This window comes from Pipra filicauda, unplaced genomic scaffold, assembly GCF_003945595.2.
Source record: "Pipra filicauda isolate LSUMZ 115617 unplaced genomic scaffold, ASM394559v2 scaffold390_size662804_pilon, whole genome shotgun sequence".
NCBI lineage: Eukaryota > Metazoa > Chordata > Aves > Passeriformes > Pipridae > Pipra > Pipra filicauda.
The window spans coordinates 495,165-520,069 of NW_024104521.1; the positions used below are offsets into that span (position 1 = coordinate 495,165).

The 24,905-nt window shown below is 57.4% G+C and overlaps 1 protein-coding gene across 4 annotated transcripts in view; it reads left to right on the forward strand.

Moving 5' to 3' along the window:
* KCNIP2 (potassium voltage-gated channel interacting protein 2) overlaps nt 1–24,905 on the forward strand; it is a 45,573-nt gene that overhangs the window by 4,877 nt on the left and 15,791 nt on the right. Inside the window, exon 1 of one of the 4 annotated variants that reach the window (XM_039385051.1) lies at nt 12,187–15,827. The exons of 2 other annotated variants lie outside the window; for them this stretch is intronic. In XM_039385051.1, the coding sequence (XP_039240985.1) occupies nt 15,019–15,827 (809 nt within the window). In that variant the 5' untranslated portion in view covers nt 12,187–15,018. Of the gene's footprint in view, nt 1–12,186; nt 15,828–18,587; nt 19,947–24,905 lie in introns of those variants that run through there. One more of the 4 variants, XM_027721768.2, reaches the window with a different exon arrangement.

The window sequence follows — 24,905 nt, forward strand, 5'->3', positions numbered from 1 at the left end:
AGCGTGTGGGTCATACTGCTGGGTACCACTGCCCATGGACAGGTTTTTGCAGTTGGAAAGGCTGGAACTGAGGTTTTGGCAGCCACTGCTGCATCCCTGCAAGCAAAGGCAGGTCGGAGTCCACAGGGAATTGGCGGCACGGGATTAATTGACAAGAAGTTTGTGGGTTTGGGTGGGGCAGTTATACAACTGATTTCTGCAGATGCTGAAGCATAATTCACAGGCTGTTGCAATTTTGTCCAAGGGGTACAGCTCCTGCTGCACGGGGCTGGCCATGCATGGGCTCTTTCATCACAGGCAGAGTTTTTCCCCACCGTTGGCCGTGTTGCGGCTGGAGGTGCCCGGACTCGGTGGTGCTGCTCTTGTACTGTGTGCTGTGCTGGAACCAGTTGCCCCTAGAGCTTTGGGAGCCCAGACAGGAGGAGGTTTGGTCTCTGGAGCAAACTCTGTTTCCCTCTGGACTGTATTGGGTTTATATGTCCCAGCTGGAGCTGAGCTGCACTCCTCACCACCAGGGCAGCAGTGGGTCACCCCAGTCCTGAAGGACAGGAGAGACCCCATTAGTGGAGCTGCCCCCACCTTGCTTTCTGGCTCTACTCATTAGTGATGTTTTCATTAGGAGAAGTGGTTTGGTTTTGTTTAAGCCAAATTGCTGTGCTTGGGAGATGATAAATCCATCTGCTGGCAAATCACTCTCCTGCCGCCGGAATGGATCCCAGCCCTAGGCTTTAATCATGCCGCAGATGAATGAGCCTCTAGTGAAACAAATCTCCCTGCTGTCCCTTGCCAGGGGGGCTGAACTGGGTGGGCTAATGCCATGGTGAGGAGCTCTGGCTTGGGGTAGAGAATCAAAAGCCTTCACTAAGGTTGCAGAGCCCTGAGGGTGGTTATTGCTGAGCAAGTGAAATTCTGGGGCTATTGCAAGTGGCTTCCCTGGGAGCAAAGGGGGAGAGGATCCCCTTTCCATGGGGCAGGGGCTGTGGGTGGGTGCAGGGGTCCTGTTCAACCCACCATCCATGCCAGAATGCCGGGGCTGGGTGGATACCATGCCACAGTGGTGAGTGGCAGGATACGGAGGATAAATGTCCCCGCTCCCAGCGATACCCCACACTGAGTGCTTTGCAAATGGTATGTGGCAGTTGGGCTGTGCTGGGTGGGAGGCTCTTATTGGGGTCCCCAAGCTGCTATGGCTCCGGCTGCTTCTGGCTTTTAAGTAAATTTGTCTTCCGCTTCAAATGAAAACGGGTGGTGCAGTCCCCGGAGAGCAGTGAGAGTAATTAGCTTGTTTGGAGAGGGAACCCTGCAAGGGGGGAGCTGGGGGCAGGATATTGCTGCCTTCAACAGGAGCTGACGGGGATGTGGGATGCAGGAGGGTGTCACCTTCAGTGCTTCTGAATCTGGGCTTTCTTGAACGTTTCCCCTCTGGTCCAGACAGGGCAAGTCACCTACAGAAACCTATGGGCAGGGGTGCTGTTGGCATGCCTCACATGCCTCTCCTGCCCCTAAGGCTCAGCTCCTTCTGGTTCTAGGTGATTCCAGCCCCATTTTGGCAGGAGGCACTCTGCTTTTGAACCTGCTGGGTTGGGGTCCCCTCCTGTTCAGGCAGCTGGCACCCCTCCCAACCCTGGGCCAGTGTTGGCATTGCTGCTGGGGACTCTGGGTGCAGCAAGAGGGTCAGTGTCCCATCCGTGCTGCTCCTGCTTACTCCACCTGGGGACGTGGGGGCCTGGGGATGCTGAGGTCTGCAGGACATACAAGCAGGTGCCCCAGCTCCAAGCACTGGTGCTCATCCGATTCCTGCACCAGCTCCATCTGCAATGAGCGTTTTGGAGGCTGTGCCCTGCTCAAGGCAAGGATACTGCATACCCCTGCATGTAGACAAACCTGATCCATGCTCCTCTTAGAGAGCCCTGGGCTGTACCTGGGATAAGCAGGTGGCTTTGTCTTGTGACATCTGTGGAGAGGTCTGTCAAGGACCACACTGCAGTAGCAGCGGTGCCTGTAGGTAGACAGGGGATACTCAGAGCCCTGAGGGATGGTGCCAGAATGGCAGTGGAGATGGATGACTTCACCTCTGGCCCCTCTCCACAGAGCAGATCGGGGACAATGATGGAGAGACTAACTCAGCAGGTGGGGTGGTGGTACAAATCTGCTGCCACAGCTCTGATGCAAAGGCTTAGGGACTGACTGGGTAAGATAGGACCATCCCTGGGCTGTCATGCTGTGCCTGTGAGACATGTCCTGTCCCATGGCAGTGACATTCCTGCAGGGAAGGGGCTAGACCGTCTGAAGCAGAGGAAGTTTTCTTGGCAAGACACTACTGTGAGAGACTGACAGGACTCTGTCACTGAGCCTCTGTGGGGCAGAAAGTGGGACCTTGCTCTTGGCTTCAGGCACTGACCTGAGCAGCAGAGCTGGGATGCTCCAGCTCCCTTACCTGCCCTCTTCCCATCACCAACAACGCATTTGGACACCAAAAAAAGTGCTTTTTAGGGATGGAGCCTTGATGATGGTCTGGCCAGGATTTGAGTCACAGGGAAGAGGGGGTTCTGTTTTTTTTTTTCCCTTGACCCAGCTGGGGAAGCTGTGGGATGCAGGGAGGTACTAGAAAACTTGCACAGCCCTGGGTCGGGAGCCAGGGAAGAGCCATCCAGCTGCTTTCATCGGTTTCTGCAGCCCATCCAGCTGTGTTGGGGTGAAATGAGAGCTGGCCTGCTCACTAACGAGATTAGACAGGCAAGCCATTGCTCCTGGCCCCTTTGGTTAATCGCTTCTTCCTAGATTGAATTTTTTTAAATTGCATTGCTTACAGAAAGGCCCTGAATGGGTTTAAAGGCAATAATCCACCCAGCCCTCCATCACTGCAAGGGTCCCCCTGGGGCTACTTGGCAGTGGGTTGTTGAAGTCCCCAATGTGTCTCCACGTGTCTCTGGTGTCCCCAGGAGGTGGTTGACAGGGTTGGCCCTTGACAGTTCTTGATTTATTCCAAGAGGGAATACGCATTAATTTTTAATGGTGTGATTTAGCAAAGCCTCTAGAAGTGATGGAGAAGAGAGCAGGTCAGATGCCAGGCTCTGTGCTGCAGTACATGTGGCAGATTCCCTTTGTCCCCCACTGCTGTCCTGAGGGCCGTGGTGGGCAGCTGCCCACCAGCCCATCCTGCTGCACTCCTAGGGGCATGTTGGAGTTGGGGTGTTGAGTGGTGGGGCACAGCACCCCCAGCTCTGGTTGTACCTGCATGGGGTCTTGTGTGACCCCAGAGCAGGGAGGGACAGCAGCTGGTGGGAGGTTTTGGGGTCGCAGAACAGGTTGGCAAATGGGTGTGGGGCTTGGGCAGCACAGTGAGGGTTGCTATAATATGCTGTGGTTATGACTGATGCCAGCATCCCTTGGAGACATCTCAGCCCTCTCCTGGCTGGTGGAATCTGCCCTTAAGTATCTCTTTCTTTCCCCCTTATTCTGCTTCTAGAAGTCACATCTTCCGAGCCCAGCCCCAGTCCTGTGCTGCCCATGCTGACCCAAACAAATTTCCTCTGGAGCCCGCCCTCCCTGCTCGCCTCCCCTCTGTCGTACGAAGTGAGTCACTCCCAGGCACCGGGAATCATTCATGTCATTTCCCCCTTTGCCGCAAAGTCATTAATGCGAGTGGAATAATTTGTTGCATAACGGAGAGGATCAGTGGGAGCGCTGCTCCGGCAAGTGATTCCTGGCCCTGGCCACCACCACCCGGGGAGAGGGCAGCTTGATGGGAGCATTCCAGGTCTTGCTGGTCCCACAGCTGCATCATGCTCCCAGCAATGGTGTCGGCTGCCTGAGGCATTTTTCCAAAAACCATCAAGTCCTGCCTGGACCCCAGCTGAGCAGGATGGACCTGTTTGTTGGGGCCTTAGTGTCTGCTCACCCTCACAGAGATCCTCTGAAAGGGGCATGTTCTGACTGCCCCACCGTGACATGGGCAAGAAGTGTCCCCTGCATTGATCAGGGGGTGTGTGTTGAGGCACCCTTTGTCCTGGCCATGTCCCTGCCTCCCACCCATTCCAGCTTCTATGAGCTCCCCAAGCCATGGGGTCACAAATGCTTTCCACCAGCAGCCAAATACCTCCCAGCTTCTTGCTTCAGAGCTGGCGACCCAGAGGTGCCCCAGCAGGGCTGCAGGCAGCTCTGGAACTATTCCCAGTGAATTCCCAGCCAGCTGTTGCTGGTGAAAACCCAAGCATGGCTGGGGGTCTCTCCCAGGGACCTTGCAGCCTCCCAAGCAGGGGACTGGCTGGAGGGGATACTTGTCACCTCAGCTAAGGACTGTGGGTGCTGAGATCCCATGCTTGAGTGATACTTGCTGCAGTTATGGCAGATCCAGTCTCTCCCCTGCATGTTGAGGGGGAGAAGGGCAGGGAATAGTGCTTGAGGAGATAAGAGTCATTGTGGAGGCTGCCCCACTGCCCAGGGTTAATTTCCTTCTATCCCACACTCGGCCAGGCATTAATTTAAAGATGCTGTAATGGGAGAGGGAGAGCGTAAGAGGATTGGGCTGAGGGCAAGAGGATTTAAGGAAGGGAAGGGAAGTGGTTGGGAGCTGCACAGGGGACAATGGCATCCGATGGCACAGGATGGGCAGGAGGTGGCTGTGCACTCCTCAAGCCCAAGCCACACCGATGTGTCCCAATTGCAACTGTGATGTTACCCAGTGGTACCCTCCAACCCCTGGAAGGGAACATGGGGGTGAAGCTTTCCCCCGCCTCAGGGAGAGCACCGCTGCCGGGTGGCTGGGCAAGGAGGGGGCTGTAAACTGCTTGCCTGCAGCATGGCCATGCCCCATGTTCCACCTCTGCCCCTTGCTGTGTGTGGGACATGAGGCAGTAGTTTTAAACTCCAGCCTGGGGTAACCCAGCAGGAAGGCATCCCGCCCAGCTCAGAGAGGGGCAGGCAGAGCCTCTCTGGGGTGCCGCGTCCCAACAGCGACTTTGTCCCTTCTTCTCAGCTGGGCAGCGCGTCCCCTCGGTGCAGAGGGCTGCCCTGAGGCAGTAACTGGAGAAAGGAGATGGTGTTTAATATTTCAAAGTGACTCACTGAAAACCTGCTGTTCCCTGGGGCTGGTCCAGGCCCAGCATCCCCGGAAAGAGGCCAGGATCACACCCCAGCCCAGTGTGAACTGCAAAGGGAGGTTCTTTTGGGACCACATCTGTCACAGCAAAGGAGCCTTTTCCCTCCTCTATTGCTCGCAGACTCAAGGGTCCCACCTCTGCCCTGGACTACATTTCCAGGACAGGAGCATGAGTCCCCAGGGGATGCGGTGTCTCCCCTGTGCGGTGCACCACCCTGTGCCTCCCTCAGCACTGTTTGTTTTCTCAGCCTGCCCTGCTGTAATTACAACCTGCTGCCACTCTCCAGATAATAGGTCTTTCCTTTTATCACTGCTTAATTAAATAACTGTGGGGAAGTGAGGGGCTAGTAACCCCTTGTTTGCCAGCATGAACAACCCAGTGGTGCTGGGGAGGTCTATTGGGGATGGCACAGGATTTGGACGGGGATGGCTGTGCCCTGTTCTGGAAAACATAGCTGAACCTGGGGTACCTCCATGCCCTTGAGAGGGATGAGGTGCTGACTTTTTTGTTCATGTGTACAGCATGTCTGGCACAAATGTTTCCAGGCCAATCCTCAGAAAGTGCCCTGAATGTGACCACTGTCACCCTGTCTGTAATTCTCCCCTCAGCTTGGAGCCTTGCCTGCTGCCAGGCTAGGGCCAGTGTGTGGGCAGGGTGTCTGCTGCCAGGCCAGTCACCTCTGCCCACAATTAATTGGTGCTAATGAGTATCCCTGGCAGCTGCTGCTGGGTCAGTGAGCTCTGATTGAGTATCTGCCAGGCTCTCTCCCTGTGGGAGCAGATGCATGGGTCCCACTTCTTGCTCAGCAGAGCATCCTCACTTGTGCAGTTGGTCATCAATGCGTACATGGCTCCCTCTGCTCTGTCTGCCTTTGTACCTTTGCCAGGAAGCTGGTCCCAGTTTGGGCACTGCCAGTAGTGCAGCTCCCCAGGAGCTGCCCCCGTATCTTGCTCCTCTGGGTGCCCATTTCTCCCCATCGCAGCCACCCCACAAGGTGCTTTAGCAGTGGGAACGGTGTCTGTTATGGCATCCTCAGGAACAGAATGTGGCCCTCTTTAAAAACACATGGGCAGGGGTGATAGGAGTGCTCCCCTGGGCACTGCCTGTCCCACTGTGATGGAGTGGGGAAAGGTCTTTGCGTTGGTGATGAGATGTACAACATGAGTGATGGGGGTAGTCTGGGAAATGCCCCTCACTAAGTGTGGACAGCCCTTGGTGTCAGGGGCCCGGCTTGAAAATGATCAGTTGGGGTATGGAGAGGTTTTGGGAGTATTCTGGGTCTTTGTGGCAAGATGTTGTGGGAAGAGGAGCTGTGTAGGGGTTGTGTACAGGCAGGGGAGTATGAGGTTACCTGCAGGCTCAGGGTACCTCTCCTCCTAGTGTGTTGCCTTCCTTGCTGCCTGTCCTCCCATCTGCCCTGGATTTGCAGTTCCAGAGTCAATTTGCACAGATCAAAGCCTGGGGCCATCTCTCATCTTGGCTTACCTGGGTCCTGCCTACCCCAAGCCCCGAAAGCAGGGGAGGTTTGGAGGTAATCCTTGCAGATGGGATGCTGCTGACTAATTATAGCAGAACCTCTCGCTTTGTGGGAACCACGGTGAATTGTCCCTCGAGCCCTGGCAGCAATGGTACAAATCTTCTGCTAATTAGACTTGAAAGTCCTCCCATGAGCTCAAGCACAGGATGGATATTTGATTATTAACATATTTATTTCTGAGCCTCTCAGCAGATCTTGCACTGGGAGGCTGTATTCCCCCCCCCCCCCATCACTTCTAGGCACATTTATTCATATCAAGAGTGCTGGGGGGCTCCAGAGGGAGGGGGGCTTCTTCTGCTCTGTGTGCTCATTTTTGGGGTTGTCTCATCAAGGTGTGTGGAAGATAACTTGCTGATGCCGGCAAGGTCTTGGGCAGGAGCAAAGCTCCCAGGCTCTGTGCTTCCCACTAGCTTCTCTCTCAGATGGGGTGCTCCTGACCCTCATGACCAGGTGGGAAACCAGGGATGTCTTTTCCCACCTGCTCCTGGGCACAGTGGCTCCAGGAACTGGATAGGCAGATGAGGGGGTGGCATGGAGCTGGTGCTGAGCAGCCCATCACAAAGCTGCCTGCCATGGCACCCCCGGGGGAGCATCCCTCCCTCCCTCCAGGAAAACTGCGACGGAAACACTGTCTCTGAAACAACTGAAAATAGCTTTCCTGTCCCCAAAATGTCAGTTTTTAAAAGGCAGTCTCTGGGGGCCCCCCTGGGCTGGCAGTGGGCTGAGCAGGTGCCCTGGAGATGCCAAGTGGGTGGCCCTGCTGCCCCGTGGGGCAGAGAGTGCAAGAGGCTGGAGGGCTGAGCCATCTCTCAGTATAGAGATGGGGAGAGGGAGAGTGCTGGTGTCGGGGGCCATCAGCCCAGCCATAGGGCTGTGCAGTGTCTTGGCTTGAGGCTGGAGAAAAGTGCAGGTGAGCTGTGGGCTGTCAGAAGGAAAGTACTTGTGTGTCTCCCCTGCCCATAGACACCCAGGTCTACCCAGCCACATATCCAGAGGTTCCAGACCAGTGCTGGGGTGCTGTTGGCATGGGGACAGGTGAGAAGCAATGGGTCAGGACCTCAGCCCCATCTCCAGCACCGCTTTGCTCTCTCTACCTGCCTTGTTGCTGTTTCCCTGAGAGAGGGCACGTGCCTTGTTGCAGCTCTGGAGTTATTAATAGCAGCGAACACTCTCAGTGCCTTCAAGACAAGTCCATTTTGGGGGAGATTCCTGCCATTTGAAATATGCTTCCCCTCCCTGGGATCCCTCTGGCATCTTATCTCCCTCTCCCAGCTGTGCAGCCAGCGTGTGCCAGAGGCCCTGGATAAGCGGTGGTGCTAATAGCCCGTGTCACTCAGCCCAGCAGCATCTGCCTGGGTGATGGAGGGTGTCCTGCTGCCTGGCCCACAGGCAGCCCCAGGCTGCCTGCACACGTGAAAACCGAGGTCGTGTCCTAGCCTGTCCCCACTGCACTTCCTCCTGACTGTCACCATCACCCCACCGAGCTGGATCTGTCAGCAGCCAAGCAAGCGCTGATTGCAAGGAAATGAGCCTGGTGCCATCTCCCATTTATTGGAGCCCAACCTGTGTGTGACTGAATGGAACTCGTTAATTTGTCACCATCACCGTGGCTTGTTGTGTGGTGGTGAGGGTGGAGAGTCTGGAGGGATGCTGAGGGCTGTGTCCTCCCCTGGAGCAGATTTGGGAGCAGGGCTGGCATCACTTGTGGCCAGGCTGAGATTTTTCCCAGCTTCACAGTTCAGGAGACCCTGCTGAGGCTTAGAGTGGGAGTGGGGGTAGGGCTGGGGATGGAAACCCCTGCTGGTCCTCGTCAGATGCCACGTGCATGGAGCAAGGTGGGCATCTGAGGGGCAAAATGATGCCAGTTCAAGATAAGGAGATTCTGTGGCTGTGCTGTGCCCCAGTGTGAGCCATGCACCCCCATCCAGTGATGTGCCTACTTGTGAAGGCCATGCTCTTTGGAGGTCCTGGGGGCTGGGCTGCCTCATTGCCTGATGTAACCTAGGTACCCCCAACATTGCTGTGCTTTGCAAACCCAGCAAGCTCTGAAATGGCCCCAGATGGTCCAGGCAGGCTGTGGTGTCCTTGCTTACTGCTGCAACCTTGATGTGTCAGCCCTATAACCAGGGCTGGGTTCAGGTTCTGGCTCTTACCCCTTCCCTTTGCCTCTGTTTCCCTGCAGCTGTTGGTGCAGTTCTTTGCCCTCCCATTGCAAGATATGGAGAGTCTTGGGGAGCACCCCAGGAGCCTGGGCAGGGGGTGATGAAACCTGTTGCCCCAGTTTTTTCACCTTCTTCCCGCTGCTTGTACCCTGTTCATGGGGGCAATGAATTATTCGTGGCCTGGCAGGCAGGGGTGTGTCTGTGACTGCCTGCATGATGCCAGTGGAGCCTGCATGCCATCGAGCACAGAGAGCTTTTCTGTGTAAATCCCTAAAATATTTAGCAGAACAGACAAAAATAAAATTCAGCTTGGGAGCAGTCAGTGCCTCAGTGTAACCTGGATGGTGATGGGCTGTCATGGAGGTGCTGGGGGGGATGGACACACCAGGGTGGTACCTGTGGAGCTCTGACCCTGATCTTGGCCTGTCACCCACCACCCAAGTTGCTTGTGGAGTTTATGTCTCTTTGTCCAACCACGCATCCATTAGGTCTTTCTGCTTGTCTCTGTTATCAGATGGTGGGGATGCCCCCATCCTTTCCCTGCATTGTGGGGGTGCTTTGGCATGTCTTGGTCCCTGGTGTCAGAGAGCCAGGCTCCTGCCCCACCACCCGCTGTGTGCCAGCTGCTGACAGGTTGGTGCTGCGGGACCGGTGCGTGGTGTTGGGCTGGGCTCTTTCCCTGGCAGTGCCTTCCTGAGCAGACAGATCACGTCACATGCATTTTTTAACAGGATCCACCGGCTGAGAACGAGCTGAGCTGTCGTCGCACGTTTGTGATCAAAGCCAGACATGCCCTGGCAGCCCGGGGAAGGATGGCCTTGTGTGCCACTCCTCTCCATCACAGGCTGATTTACAGGGCAGAGCAGGTTGGGGATCCAGCCGTGTCACAGGTTGCAGGTGTGTTGCCCTGCATCCCTGAAGGCACCAGGATGGCCAGTGCCCTCCTTCCTGCTGTGGAGCAATGATTCCTGACCCAAATATCTAAGGATGGGGGCAGCCATGATGCAAAGCTGGTGCTGCCGTCAGGCTTCATGCACAGTCCTACATCCTGAAATTGCACCTTCAGGGGGAGCTGGGTTTGCTGGCAGCAAAGACTGGGGTAGGAAAGGGTTTGTGCTTGTCCTGGATGTGTTTCAGGCTAAGTTCACAAGGGAGCAAGCAGAGGTAAGGGATGCAGAGAGCTGCGGCCAGCTCCGGATGGGAAAGCACGTGGAGCCAGCTGGCTCTGACATGGCAGGGCTGCCCCGCAAGGCAGGCTGGGCCACTGGCAGCTTTCCCTTGGCCTTTGCAAGCTCGTCCTTTCAAGGATGCTCTCTGTCCCTTGGCAAGGTACGAGCTGTGTGCTGCCCCATGTTCTGTACATCACAGGGCCAAGCCCCGGGGTGTGTGGCCAAGGGCAGTATGAGCTCACCTTAGAGCACTCAGCCCCTCCCAGACTGTCTGTCCTCTCTGAGCCTTCCTCCCGCCTCCTTCCTGGGTTTGCTTCTGCCCCTCTTGCCTCCCTGGGCGTGGGGCAGCAGGTGCCAGCGGTAGGTGCCTGCAGTGTGGCCATGCAGCACGGCTGTGCTGTGTGTTTCCCTCTGCAAGCACCAGCAAAGCCCGCGGGCTGTACTTCGCTGTGACAGCACATCCCATGTCAGACCCGCTGCAAATCCTGCCTGCTAATAGCTATGCAAATTACCTCATTAGTTGCCTTATTTATTTTCTCTGGCATCACGTTTTCAGCACTTCCCCCAGTCCCGGAGGCTGTGGTTTCCCCGAGCTGGGAGGAAGCAGGAGCAGAGCAGCAGCACACAGGGCTGGCTTGGCTGAGCTTTCTTCTGCTGGTGGCAGTGGTGTTGGGATCCCACAGAGCCACCCACCCCGATGCCGTGGGTCTGTAATCCCTTCTGCCAGGATGTCCACCTCCTTCTCCTCCTTCATCATATCCTGGCTCTGGGATGAGTCCTGCTGAGCTCTCCCTCTGGCCAGGAACTGCTCTGTCCCTGCCAAGCAGCTGTGGGTCTGGCATTGCTGGGATGCATGTGACCTCCATCCCCAAAAAAGGTGAGTGCTGGATTTAGGTAGAGAGAGAACAGAGCATTTGCCCAGTCTCTGTGGGCCTGAATGGTGTCTTGAGGCTTGGCACAGGGCTGCACAGTGTCCTGCACTCCTTCCACCCTGACTGCCCTTCCTTGGTAATGGAAATTTGCCTCCTTCTCATCCTGATTGCCCTTCCTCATTACTGGAAATGTGCCTCCCACCCTGACTGCTTTTTCTCCTTCAGAGAAAGGTTGGCAGATGATGTCACAGGTATCTGCCAGCCATGGGATGACTCCAGAGAGCCCATAGATGTCCTGGCCAAGGTGGCCCTGGGCTGGAGCACTGATCTGATACTGTCCCTGGGGTGTGTAGCCCAAGCTGAAACACTTTGAAGCCCAGACACCATCCAGGGCTGGCAAGAATGGCCCCTGGGCACCAGCTCATGGTGCCCCTTGGTGATGTTCATGTCCCAGGGCATCCCTATCCATGCTGTATGTCCTGCAAGGACCACTATCTCCTGGTTGCATTTTCTAGGGATGCTCATGTGCCCACGACACCCGTGACAGTGAAACAGGCTTTTCATGGACACCAGGGGACCCACATACTAGTGTGATGACTCATATGAAGACCTTGATTTAGCCACCCCATGGGCTTGTCTGTGCCATGCTGAGCTGCCTGCAAGCATTCTGTCTGCTTCCCCTGTTCTGTTTGTCTTTTATTTCCCCCCTTCTCTCGGCGGCTGTGCTAATGAATATTTCATGGCCAGGAACCAGAGCGAATTCCCCCGGCAGCTTCCCGCACTCCTGCGACAGGTACCAATCCAGATGTCGGTGTCTTAGGAAGCATGGGTCTGCTAAGAAGTCATCTCGGGAGGAGAGGGCTTGAGTAGGGAAGGACGCAATGGCTCTGGGTGTCCCCATCCCCGGCGGTGCTGTCACTGCCCTTTCAACCTGCAAGGAACTGCCAGCGGACCGTGGTGGCCACGTGTCCGTGCAGGGATGGCCTTCACGGCTCCCTTGCCCCCTCTCACACGCGTGCAGGGCCACGCTCCGACACAACAGCACGTGTCCCCTCCTGTCCCCCGTGTGCCATCAGCCGCCACAGCCGTCTGAACGAGCCGTGTCCCCGGCTCACCTCCTGCCGCCCTGCCGCTCTGCTGCGCTGTGCCGGGGCTCCTCTCAGCGTCAGGAGGCGGCAGTGACACCGCGGCGGCACCGAGAATGGGGCACGGGGCGGGGGCACAGAGCGGGGGGCACGAAGCGGGGGCATGGAGCGTGGGCAGGCACCCGTGACACCGCAGGCGCGCCCCGTCGCCTGTATGTCCTGCCCCGGGCTTCTGTGTTTCCAAGCTCGAGGTGTCCCGGTACAGTCCTCAGGCAGGCATGGGGACTGGGGCAGGGAAGCGGGAGACAATGTTGGTCTCCAATCTCCCTGAATTTACCCTTTATCCCCTACAGCGGGGAGCTGGGCTGGTTCCCAACGCAGGCTCGGCACTGGAAGATTCAAGGCAGTGTCTCCCCTGGTCAGAGCCAAAGCACGTGGGGGAGCAGAGGCGTACACAAAGCCTTCAGCCATAGTCTTCCTCCTTCCTATTGCTGCAGCTTCAGCAATGACATGTCCTCTCTGGGAGCCCAGCAGATGCTCTGGGGACAGGGGCTGGCTCTAAATGTCTTTTTGGGAATTATGTCCTTTGCCCTGTGAGGCACTCTGGGGAATGGAGTTCCCCTGGGGCTGGGGCAGGGGCTGAGGAACAACTGGCCTCCTGATGGGAGGAGCAGGTCTGGGAGAACCACAGGCTGGGTTACGAGGCAAGAGCAGGCAGGATGCACCCTGCAGTGACACCCTTGGTGGCTGTGTCCCAGGTGATGTCTTCAGCAAGAAAGAGTCTGTAAAGGTGGGTTGCTTGCCCTGCCTTGTGTCTTGCTTTTAATTTGCGCTAAATGCCTGCTCATCTTGTCAGGGAGGAGCAGGGTCAGTGACCAAGTGGCTTTGCTGCCTTTCTGCAAGGGCAAGACACACAGTCCCTGGTGCCAGCCTGGAGAGTGTGTGCTCAAAGAGAGCCCTGGGATGGGAGCAAGCTGGCTCATGTCTGCAATACACCATCCTTGCAAACTACCTGCTGTGGATTGCTGGGTGCAGAGGGAGAGGACAGTCCCCTGGCTCAGCTCATGTGGTTCCCATGAACTTCCGTCTCAATGTCAGTGCATAAGGGCCTTTCCGGAGAGCCAAGGGCCAGCCCAGAGGGGTGATGGTCCTTTGGAAATCACTTTACACTTCTGGACTGGTTGTAGCACCCGGAGATGCTGGTGGGCAGCCAAGCCTGGAGGTGGGATGGGTGACATTGGTGCTGGGCTCTTCTCTGCTGCCACGTCCCTTCAGGCTGGTGTGGGGTGGTCTATATCTGCTGCCCTGGGGGGGACACAAGAGGTCCCCTGTTCCACATGGCCATCACGACCAGGGTGTGCAGGATGGCACTTGCATCTCTCACTTGCCCAGGACATGCTGAGATGGAGCAACTTTCTTTGTCAAATGGAAACTGGCTTCCAAGGAGCCAGATGGTGGTTTTTGGGATCGATCTGCAAACTTTGTTTGCTGTTACGTCCTGTGGGCTCTGGCACCCTCCTGTGGCTGTTCTGCCACCTCTCCTGTATCCCGTGGGCTTTTGGGATGCTGCAGCTGCCTTGGTCTGAGTTGTGGTGGCTGGTCCCCACGGTGGTCCTGGGAGCTGCCCCTCTCCCTCAGAGTGGGGGGAGCTGTGCATTGTCAGGATCTGGCCTTGTATCACACAGCTCAGGGGATCTGATTGTTGCAAGAAACTGTCCCAGTGTATTTGTGTTGTGGGGTTAAGCCAGGAACAGGTCTTCTGGATACTGTAGACAGGAATGAGGGACCTAAACCCCAGATCTGTCCCCAGAATGTGGCAGAAGGGGACTGGGCACTGCTAGCAGCCCAAATTTCTGAGCTTTCAGGTGGGGGAGGGTGGTTCATGGAGGTAGATTCAGTCAGGGCTTTGCATTCACAGACTCTCCCTACAGCTGTGTCTGTCTGCTGAGCTGCCCACTCTGCCTTGGCTGTCCCCTTCCCCTTGTGAGGTCAATGTCCCTTGCAGCACTTCCCCAGCCCACGGCTTTGTGGATGTACTATTGTAGGGTTGCCAGTCCCTGCTGTGCTGTGTGTTGTGCCTTTTTAGGATCTCCCCAAACTTGGCTCAGCTATGCAGTGACCAGTGCAGCATCCCCTGGTCCAGGTCCCCCCACCCTGGGACAGTGTCCTGCCATGGTGTGGAGACACTCTGTTGGGGGGCTGCCTGTCTTTTGCAGGAGCATGACCTGAATAAGAGACAGGGAGAGCTTGGTTTGAAGGGGATGGCCTTTCTTTTGGGGAGCAGGAGGTGAGGTTACCCTATACCAACCCTGGTATAGGATTGGTGGGAGGTGGTGGTGCTTCTGCACTTTCCCTTGGGGTTCCTTCTTTAGGTATTAGTAGGGACTGGGCTGTTCCTTGCTGGACCATGGCTCCACCTCCTTTTCCATCCCTGAGGGAGAAGAAGCTGTAATTTCCATCAGGTCCCTTTTTGTTCACTTCCTTCCCTATTAATAAGAGATGAAGCTTATGGATAATAGAGCCTGGATGGATTCAGAACTGATAGATATTGCTCGTGTGGGGTGTGAATGCAGTGTAGAGATGGAACTACAGCTGGGAAAAAGGAACTTGGGGAAGAGATGTTGTCTTGAGTCTGCACAGAGCATCTCAGGCTGGCTCTGGGAGCAGGGAAATCCCATTGCCACCACATGTCAGACTCCTTTCTGGCTCTGACATACTGTGCAAGGTAGCAACTCACTGCCAGCCTGAGCTTTGGAGCGAGCAGCTCTTAGCCTGGATGGTCTTGGAGTTTGACTTTTTTCCTCCCATTCTTGCACCCATCCTTGTCTCCTCCCCTGTGTGGAGACAGCAGAAGTGGATGCCTGGAGATGCAGGACACTTGCAGTGCTGGGGGGCTGATGCCCAGGGATGCAGGATGCTTGCAGTGCTGGATTGCTGTGGCAACAGGGATGCAGGACACTTCCAGCACAGGATGGTTGATATGTGGGGATGCAGGATACTTGCAAAACCAGCTGGCTGGAGAAGATAGTTGATGTCAGAGGATACAGGATGCTCACGGCACTTAGTGGGAACGGATGGCTGATGCTCAAGGATGCAGGATCCTCTCGGTGCCGGCTCCCCTCCGGAAGGAGCATCCCTTGGAGAGAGGCGGCTTGGGATGCAGCAGGGCCTCATTGGTCAGCGGGACCTGTGGAGTCTGCCGGTTGCCATACCAACCTGCCTCTGGTTCCCAGCCAGCCGGGGCGTGAAGTGCCGGGTCGGTCTGGTGCCAAGGGGCGGACCGGGAGCCAGGGGCAACCCGAGGCTCTGCCAACCAGGGAAGCGTCCATCTGCCTCTGCCGGAGAGCTGGCTGGCACTGCCGGGCTCCCCGGCTCCCCGCATCACCCTGACTCTGCTCCCCACCTCTCCCCGCAACTTCGCGGCACGGAGGGGGCCGGCGGCGGGCACGGCACGGGGGAACTTGCCCGAGCACCTCGCTCCCTCTCGGCGGTCAGCTTTCGTGAGCCTGAGCCCCAGGAGGGGCATCGCCGCCAGCCCCTCTGTCCCGCCGTCCCCCTGAACCAGAGCATCCCCGCGCAAAAGTTGCCGCTGCCCGCCGCCGGGTTTCGGGGCCGGCGGCTGCCGCGCTGCCGGGCGCTGTCGCTGCCCGCCCCGCCGGGCTGCACCGGCCGCCCATGCCCGCGGGCTCGCTCCGGGCAGGAAGGCTCTGTCCTCCCCCGGGCATCGCCCGCTGCTCGGAGGAGCAGGGGGGCTGTTTGGAGGCCGGGAAGGGGTGCGGCTGGGTCCCTCCCCAGCGCTGGGAGCTGGAGCCATGAGCCACTGCCAGCAGCGCTGCAAGAGGCAGCTGGGCCGGGTGATCCGCTTCTTCTATCAGTTTGTCACCGGCACTCTCTCCCAAGGTAGGTGCCGCCCTGGAGGACACGGGGTCTCTGTTCTGAGGGAGTGGTCTCTGTCTGATGAGTTCTGCGAGGTTATTTGGGGAGGGGGGAAATCCTGTTCAGGTGCTGAACGCTTCAGCTCCTGGCAGAGGGGTTGCACTGAGCTCCGTGTGGAGCAAAGCTGAAGATCGTTCCAGGAGGCAATGAGAGCCCCTAAAGGCCCCCTGTGGACTTGGGGTAATGGGAATGTTTTATTTGGGGAGGGGACTGGTGCAGAGTGGAGCGTGAAAGAACTGCTGTGCACATAAATGGCAGCTGGTCGGACTCTTCCCTGCCGTATCAAGGAATATGACTCCTCTGGGGCCACAGCTGTGCCCTCCATCCATCTGGCCAGGAAAGCCCTGGGTGTGCCCCACAAGCCAAGGCAGGGACACACCCTGATGCCTGCATCTGTTTATGTCCTGGAATGCTTGGTCCTGGGGACAGAGCTGCATGCTGTGTGCTCCTGGTTTGCTGTCACAGCCGTGGCAGGACCCTCATCCCCATGCCAGCCCCTGCACAGACCAGCCAGTTGGCCAGGACCCTCTCTTCTGAGTGTGAGCCCAGAACCACCTCCTAAACCCAATGGGCACATCTTGGGTGTGCCTGTGTGTGCTGGGACTCCCGTTGCGCCACTCCTGCTCCTATCCCCGTGCCCCTGTGTGGGGGGCAAGCTGCCACCCCCATGGCCTTGCCCTGCTGAGGACCACTGGGCTGCCCCTCTGAGCAACAACAGTGCTGGGGGGGGATGCACTTCCTCCCATGAGTGCGGGGAAGGCCTTATTGGCAGTGTCATGCCTTGGAGCAGGGCTGGGACTTGCACTGCCTTTGCCAGGACCCAGCCTGCCTGAAAACCCCTTGCAAGTTCTGGCCCCTCCTTGCCCGGGGAAACCCCTGTGTCTCCCCAGCCTTTGCCCATCCCTGGGGCCAGGGAAAGGCAGGGATAGCATGGAGATGCACTTGGCACAACACTGGAGGTTGGGACATGGGAGCAGTATCCACCCTGTGAGCCATGCCCAGCTGGCATGCTACCTTCCTGCCCACAGGGATCTGAGCCCTGGGATGGAGGGTCCCCCTTGCATCAGGGGACAGTCCCCCAGGCCCAGCAGTGTGCCAGGCTCTGGAAGCTGGGTGTGCCGCAGGCAGTGCCAGGTCCACCCCCGCTTGTTGGCTCCACCAGGCACCAGCCAACTAGTCTGGAGTGAAGGGGGAAGAGGATGAGTCAGCTGAGTCCAGCCCTGGGCATGAGGGGCTGAGCTGCAGGTGATGAAGCGAAGTGGGGATGGGACTTCTGTGTGTTTCCACCCCCACCACCTGCAAGGACATCCTGCAGATCTTTATCCCAGTGTCCTGGGCTTTGCAGCTGGGCACTATGGCACTGGGGCTGTAGCGGGTGTCCCCCACAACTGGGTCTCTGGACTGGGCATGCGTGGTACTGAGCAGCACCAAGGGCTGTCCCTATAGCCCTGCTGGGTGTGCACGGGGCTGGGATGGGCACAGAGGGCATGGCTGGCCATGGGACACTGACTAGCACTGCGAACCCTCTTCTCAATGTCCTCCCAAATTCTCGGACAAGCCAAGGTTGGGTGAAACCCAAAGCCAGGTAGCTCTATGTCCCTCTAACTCAGGGTTGGGAGTGGGATATGGGGCTTGCAGAACCTTCTCCACTCCACAGCATCCACTCTTCCCCAGCCGCTGCTCTGGTCCATGGGTGACCAAGATGCTCCCCCCTGTCCAACTGCTATCTTACCCTGTGGTCTCCTTCTGGGGGGCAATGAGCCCCTCTGTTCTCCCTGCATAGGTGAGGAAGGTCCCACGGAGCTCGCTACGGAAGGCACTGGGTGCCCGACCAGACGTGCCCCAGGGTGGGGGGCCCCCGGCTGGGTGCCCTAGGGAGCTAACCAAGGACGGGTCACCAGAGAGGAGAAAGAGAAATGACTCAATCAATTAACCAGATTAAAACTGTGACTTCACCTCCCCAAAATAGCATTTCACCAATATTTTAATGTGCTTATTAATAATCTGCTCGCGCTCTGATTAGCAGCAAGGTAATAAGGGATCAGCTTTAACCTAAATTTAACTCTCCCTAATGGATGATGGCCCCGAGAACAAAAAAAAGGAGAAACTCCTATCCATCAGGCTGGCCCCCCAGTGGGTCAGCATCACTCAAAGTACCTGAGCAGCTGCTGCCCAGCTGTGCCTGGGGACCATCACCTCACTCTGGTCCAGCAAGTCCTATGACACATTTTGTGGAGGTAGTGCCCTAACACCCTGCAGCACTGGGTGAAGAGCACTTTGGGGGTAATCACAGGCATGGCTCTCAAGCAGGGCAGAGCCTGGCCATGGTCAAAGTGCATGGTCCCCTCCTGAAGAGACAGGTCCCTTGACGATGGATGATTCCTCTGTTCTGTCCCCCATCTGCTCCCATTCTGCAGCAAGGCACAGTTCCCTATTCCCCGCTGCTGGTGGTGCTGGGAGGATGGAGATGGGGACCAGCCACCTGGCTACCTGATGGCTCTGGGTGTTGCCCCACGTGTGCTTGTGACACGCTGTGTGTGCAGAGCTGCTTTCTAGGCAAGAAACCTCGCTCCCAGGCACTTCTATCTACACACAGAGGGTGGCTGGTAGGGTGGTTAAATTTAGCTGGGTGGCAGGGCTGCAGTGCCAGCAATGCCAGACAGCCAGGATGGGGGTGGCTGGAGGGGGGATGCTTCATGGCTGTTATTATCACAGCCCAAAGTGGGACAGGCGGCACTTGGTGCCAGCCTGTGCTGCCTGTCCTGGCATAGCTGTGCCTGGGGCAGTGTTACAGGGCCTGCCGCCCTCCCCAGGGCTGAACCATGGGCATATGCCAGAACCACTTTGCCAGCCTGTCCACTGTCACCTGTGGATGCTCAGAGCAGTTGGTCTTGGGGGAGAGAGAAGGGAGGGAGTGGCGGATCTGGATGCTTGGATTCTGCTCTCTGAAACAGGCACAGCTGGAGCATTTCTGTACTCCTGATCCCACATCTGAGTGGCCACATCCCTTGGCTGTAGCTGTAGAGTGGGTATGGAACATCTTGTATGCAAAGAGATTTTGGGGTGAAACACTTGGGTCTGTCTTTCTCAGCCATATATCTGTATCCCATGGGGCAGCTAATGGGGCCAAGTGCAGTCCAGGGACCAGAGGTGTCTCAGGCATGGGTCCAGCTAATCCCACATGGGTTTGGATCTGTGAGTGTGCCCAGGCCCATAGTGGCACTGTCCAAGTGCACCCAGCATCACAGAGTAGGAAACAGGCTAGTTGGCTCTGACTCCAGGCTGAGAAAAGCAGATGATGATCCCGGACATCCCTGGGGAGGTGCTGTGCTGGTACACAGGGGACAAGATACCAAAGCCTCTCTGCCAGACCCAGCTCTCTGGGATGATAGAACTGCAGAGACACCTTCCTTCAAGGCCCCATGTCTGGAGCAAGGGCGGACACAAGCATCTCAGCAGAGATGCTGATGTTCACTGATCCTAGGCTGCAGCATCATTCCCTCGGGAGCCCCGTTTCCAGGACTCCCAGCTCCTCCTGTGGGGTGGCAACAAGGGGTCGAGCCCTGAGGATCCCAAGGTCAGCAGGGAACTTGGAGCAGCTCTTGAGCTGTGGTGATGCCTTGCTGGCCCCGTGGCACTGACTTGCACCCACATGGGTAATGAGCCCCGTCTGTTCTCTGCCCCCTGCTTCCTTCTCCTGGCTGATGGTGCCACTCTCCCCCCGGGGCCAGGAGGGTTATTTTTAACTGTTTGCCATGTGCTGCCTGAGCACAATTAAGGTAATTGGTTTGGGAGCCTGGCTCTCACACAACGCTCCCAATTACCTGCCTGCCTGCCCGTGCAGCCCCCCGCCTCCCTGCCCGCCGTGGCCGGCTCCTCTGGCAGGGGGACTGTCGGGACAGGGCTGCCCCAGATAGCACGGCGGGACTGAGTGGGGGGCACAAGTGGGCACAGGGGATGGAGCCATGGAGAAGACATCCCTGCACAACGACAGCCTGCTCTATGCCTCCCTGATTGCCATCCTCCTCCTCATCTCCTATTGGTTCACCACTCGCTGCTTCAAAATCATCAGCGGCATTGAAGGTACGGGGTTGGGGACTTTGGGGGACAGGGTGACGCTGGCCCATCCCATCTGCTTCCACAAACCAAGTAGTGAGGCAAGCCAGATGCTTGATGTGGGAAAGGTGGATTGGGGACCCTCTCTTTGCCTCTCTGGGGCACCTCCATCTCCTCCTCAGTCTCTTAATTTGTTCCTCCTGGACCTGGTCCTGCTGCACTGGTGGCAGCCACCAGGCTGAGCCATGGCAGTATCCAGGGCTGTTTCAGGGTCCACCATGCTGCCGGTGTCCAGGTACTGCTACCCCTCACTGCAAGATGGGGACACAGATGGACTCCCTGGAGCCTCCTGCTCTTGTAGGGTGCCCAGTGCTGATGCCAGGGCCTCAACCTGCATTTTGGGGCTCTGGGTCCCTTTGGGGATGACCTACATCTTTGGTCCTTAGCTGGTGTGTTTGGGAGCTCTGGGATGTGGCAGGGGTCCCAGTTGTCCTGGTGAAGGGTCTCTCCAAGCCCTGCTGCAGTAGGATGTGAATGCCAGAGATTTTGCAAGGTGAGACCCCAGGGCAAGGACCAGGGCAGGAGGGGTGGCACTGGCATCGCGTGTCTGAGGACGTGCAGAGCCTCTCCTGCCTGGGGTGTGCATTGCTCCATCCATCCGTGTGACCTCTCTCTGCAAAACTCAGCCATGGCCTTAAGGCTCTTCCTACGGCATGGCCAAATGCTGGCTGGCTGCAGGGACGAGGAAACATCCCTGGGAGTGATGCCTCTTGGTGGGATGGGGGGAAAATCCCTGTCCCACTTCTGGTGGGGTGTGTATACTTTCAAACATCCCTTTGCAGGCAGCTGAGGGTCTGGCTCTACTGGTAAAGTCCTACATGTGTCTCCTCCATGCTGGGGGCAGCTCCAGACAGAGTAGCATCCCTGGGAACCCAGCCCATCTGGATCTGCCCTCAGTGGGAGGGAATGTGTTCTGGGCAAGAAACCCTGGGGAGTTTGGGGGTGTTGGGAGCTGGGCTCTGGCGTGGTGTGTGGCACTGGAACATGGGACCAGCACCAGGTGCCTGTGCCAGTCCTGGTGGGATCTTGCAGTCATGCTGGCAGCAAAGAGTGGAGGGTTTTTATCAATGGCTCCATCATGGAAATGTGGAATGCTGATGTGGTGAGTCGGAGATTTATCACTGCTCTGCTGTGGAGGATGGCTGGCATGGGACAGGCACAAGAGCAGGAGGGGAAGCTGTTACCTGTTACCAATGATGGTCCATTCAGGGGCTCAGCAGGTTTGCTTTACAGAGGAACTGCCCCAAACCCTCTTTGCTGGGACAAGCCCTGTCTCAGGCTGGAAGGGCTCCTCTTACTCTGTGTCTGGCCTAAACCAGGTTGCAAAAATAGACCCACAGTGTGCAGGACAGGCATTGGCACTGGGAGCAGCTGGAGGTTTGAGGAGATAATGGGTTGTAACTGGGGTTTAGCAAGAAAAATGCAGTTGGCATCAGTGGGAAACTTCCTCTGAGAGTGCAACAGGTCTGTGCCACCCTGGCCTGGAGGGACTGACTCGGGGCAAAACTGGGAGGCAGCCACATGAAATTCAGGCTCAGTGCCTGGAAACTTGCCTCTTTCCAAGAAAAGGAAATGTCAGGTCTGAAAACTTCCAGCCTGAGGGATGTTTCCCCAGGGAAAACTTTCAGCTTTCTCCTCAAGATGCCTCTGATGCATCACTGGCATCTTCTGCTGGCATTAGAGCCTTGGGAGCCCATCCCACGTGGGCAGGAGATGCTGAGCCTCATGGCACGAAGCCACTAGATAGCCTGGCCGTGCCGTGACCTGGGACTGAGGCACCAGCCCTCTCTGTCCCATGCCAAGGGACAAGTCTGCAGCCTTCTGGGCTGGAAATGGGGGTTCTTGGGGGATTGGTGTGGGACAGCCCTGCTGGGAGCTCTTGTCAGTAACAGCCAACACCTCTGCCATCTCCTTCTCCCCGCCGGTGTCCCAGGGTGACGTTTCTTCCCCTGGTGACATATTTCCCACCCAGCACAAAGACAACAGGGAGAAAAGGGGATTTCTGCCGCAGTCCTGTTTGCAGGGCCCTTTGTGGAGGCAATAGGGCCTTAGAGCTGGGCAGGGGGTGTGCCCCATAGCCTGGGCAAGGCCACCCCACCTTTGCCTGGGGCAGCCGGCCTTGTACCTGGGGGGAACTGTGCAAGGTGGGGAGCAGTGGTAGCATGGGGGCAGCCCTGCTCCCTGCCTGCCACACTGGTGCTGGAGTTAAAACTGATCTTGTTTTGTGTGCCATGTGGGAATTGTCCACCTGGAGATGGGTAGCGCCAGTGGTGTCCCTGGGGGAAGCTGTGCACCCCAAGGGTTCTGAGCCCTGGTGATAGGCAGGGACCAGCGGACACCTGGCTCCCCAGTGGTCCCTGTGGCTTGTAATTGAGCAGCCAGGCAAGAGCTGGAATTGTGTTAAAAAAAAAGCAGAGGAACTAAATTTAGCCCTCTTGGCTGTGTGTGAATGTGTGCTCGAGGCACACTGATGTCTGGGTTCACCCTCTGTTTCTAGCTGCTCTGTGACCTTGGCTGGGTCCCTTAGTCCCACTGCATCCCCAGCCCTTGAATCTTCTCCTCTTCTGCTCATTGCTGCACTGCCTGTGGGTCTGGCAGTGTCTTGGGCATCCTGCATCACAGCCTCTGCTCCCACTCGTTCTCACAGCCCTGCTTCCCATCTCCCCTTGGTGCTCCCAGCAAAACAGCTGGACCCATCTGCCTGCTTGGAAATGGGGCACAGGGAGTTGTTACCCCACATCCTCCCATGATGCTCAGCCTTGTTGGTCCCCATGGGGCACACGTGTCTGGGGCACAGAGGACAAATCTGAGTCATTCCCATCCTGGATGTTTAGCCAGTGCCCATTGTCCTGCCCCTCCCCATGTCCCCCCCTGGGAACCAAGTGCCTTTTAATATCTGTGGCCCGTTTCCTTAGCAACTGCATTAAGCAAATCGATGGAGGTGGTGTCATTGGAATGGGAGGGCATGCCTCCTTCCCCCCTCAACCCCCCTATCCTTGCCACCCCCCCGCACGCCTCCCTCCACTTGGCCTCTCTCCACCCTTACTCGCAGGCACAACCCTGCTTTGCCTGGGCTCTCGGCCGTGGCTCCTTGAGCCGCCCGCCACAGCCTCACGCTGACCCCCCGCTTGCCCACAGCCGATGGCGGGTGCCCCAGAGTAGAGGGGTGACAGCCGATCCCCTACCAGGGACAGGGGCAGGTGTCCCTGGGGATGTGTGGCCTGGCGGCTGTGGTGCTGGGGTGACGGGGCTCCAGGACTGTGGTGGGGAGGGGTGGGGGAGTGAGGGGCCATGAGACACCCCCACCATGAACCTGGAAGGCCTTGAGATGATCGCGGTGCTGGTGGTCTTGGTCCTCTTCGTCAAGGTGCTGGAGCAATTTGGCCTCTTCGAGCCTGTGTCCTTGGAAGGTAACGGGTGTGGGTGGTGCTGGTGCCTCCAGGAACATGAGGGGCAGGCAGTGGGTGTCCAGAGCTGCCTCTAAGGATGCTCCAAGAGTGCTGCATCCATGAGAGAGTGAGAGTCCTGCGACGTGGTGTTTGTCTGCTGCTTGTAGAGGCATAGGATGCAAGGAGTGGGGTGTCCTGCCTGTCCCAGTGGCTGAGGATGTGGGGAGGGGACAAGGCTGGCAGGGTGTCTGCTGTATGGTGGTGACTTTGATGTGTGCTGGGGTGTTGTGGGCTGGGACTGTGTGTAAGTGTGCATGTGGGCACTGGGTTTTTTTCCAGCACCTCTACAGGACTCAGATGTTATCAGAGACCATGGTCACCTCACTCTGCGCATGAGGTGTCAGACTTAGCACCAGCTTGCAGAGCAGCCAGGCTCAGGAAGGATGGGTATCTGCTGGGCTCCCTGCTCCTGGCTCTCCCCAGGGCCCCCTGTAGCCCTTGGGCAGGATGGAGGGACACAGAGGGGGCTGTCCAGCTGGGGATGGGCAGTACAAGGTGCTGAGCAGTGTGCACAGGACGCACTTGTTGGAATCTGGATCCGCTTGGGGGATTCTACACATGGTGGGAGGGAGGTCAGGACCGTTTGGCTAGGTGCTCCCTGGGTTCCCAGGGTGATGTTTGTGTGAAGGGTCCCCCCAACCCTGCCCAGCCTCTGCCCATGCCAGCACTCACCCACCTGAAGGATGCTGCAGCCTGCCCAGCCCCTGGCATCAGGACATGCACTGGGTGAGGGTGTGACAGACAGTTTCCCTGGTCCACTGGTACCCTGGAATGCTCTGCTCTGGTTCTCCAGTGCTAACTCTCACACGGGCTGGGTGTAGTGGTGAATGCTGGCTCCCCTCCACAAACAGTGCCAGGGCACTCCCTGGCAGCACTCTTGGGCTGTACTTGTGGATTGGCTGTGCCTAGGGGTGGGGAGTGAAGGAGCAAATGGGGGGTCTTCTTCTGATCTTGCAAACCTGCTTGCAGGACAGGAAAGCTTGGTGGGTGAAAGTTTTTGTTACTGCTTAACTGCTTGCTATGTCCCTGAGCTCCAGCAGCAGTACTCCTAGGTGGATCATACCAGGAAGAAAACTGTGGCAGGAGCTGACCTGGCAAGCATCCTGCCTTGTGAACCCCAGCAGAGGGCATGCTGATTGTGCCCAGCTTGGACCCCCCTCCCCAGTTCTTCTGGTGATTTGGGGGCTGCCTTCCCCAGACCCTGGTTTCCCCCTTCCCAGTGCTTTTGTTTCCCCTTGTAGCTGCTCGAAGCTTTGGACTAAAGTTGGCATTGACTGCAGCTGTTCTGCATCTCTCAGGTGTGATGGAAAGCATGGAGACAGAGAGCCTCCCATCTTCTGCAGCAACTCTGCTGAGGGGCTCAGGACAAGGCAGGGGCCACTCCTTGGCTGGTGTGGCTCCTCTGTTCCCTGGGGTGCACTTCTCATCCACCTGCAAGTGACTTTTCGCTGGCCTGGGACAGGGCAGGAGAATGGAG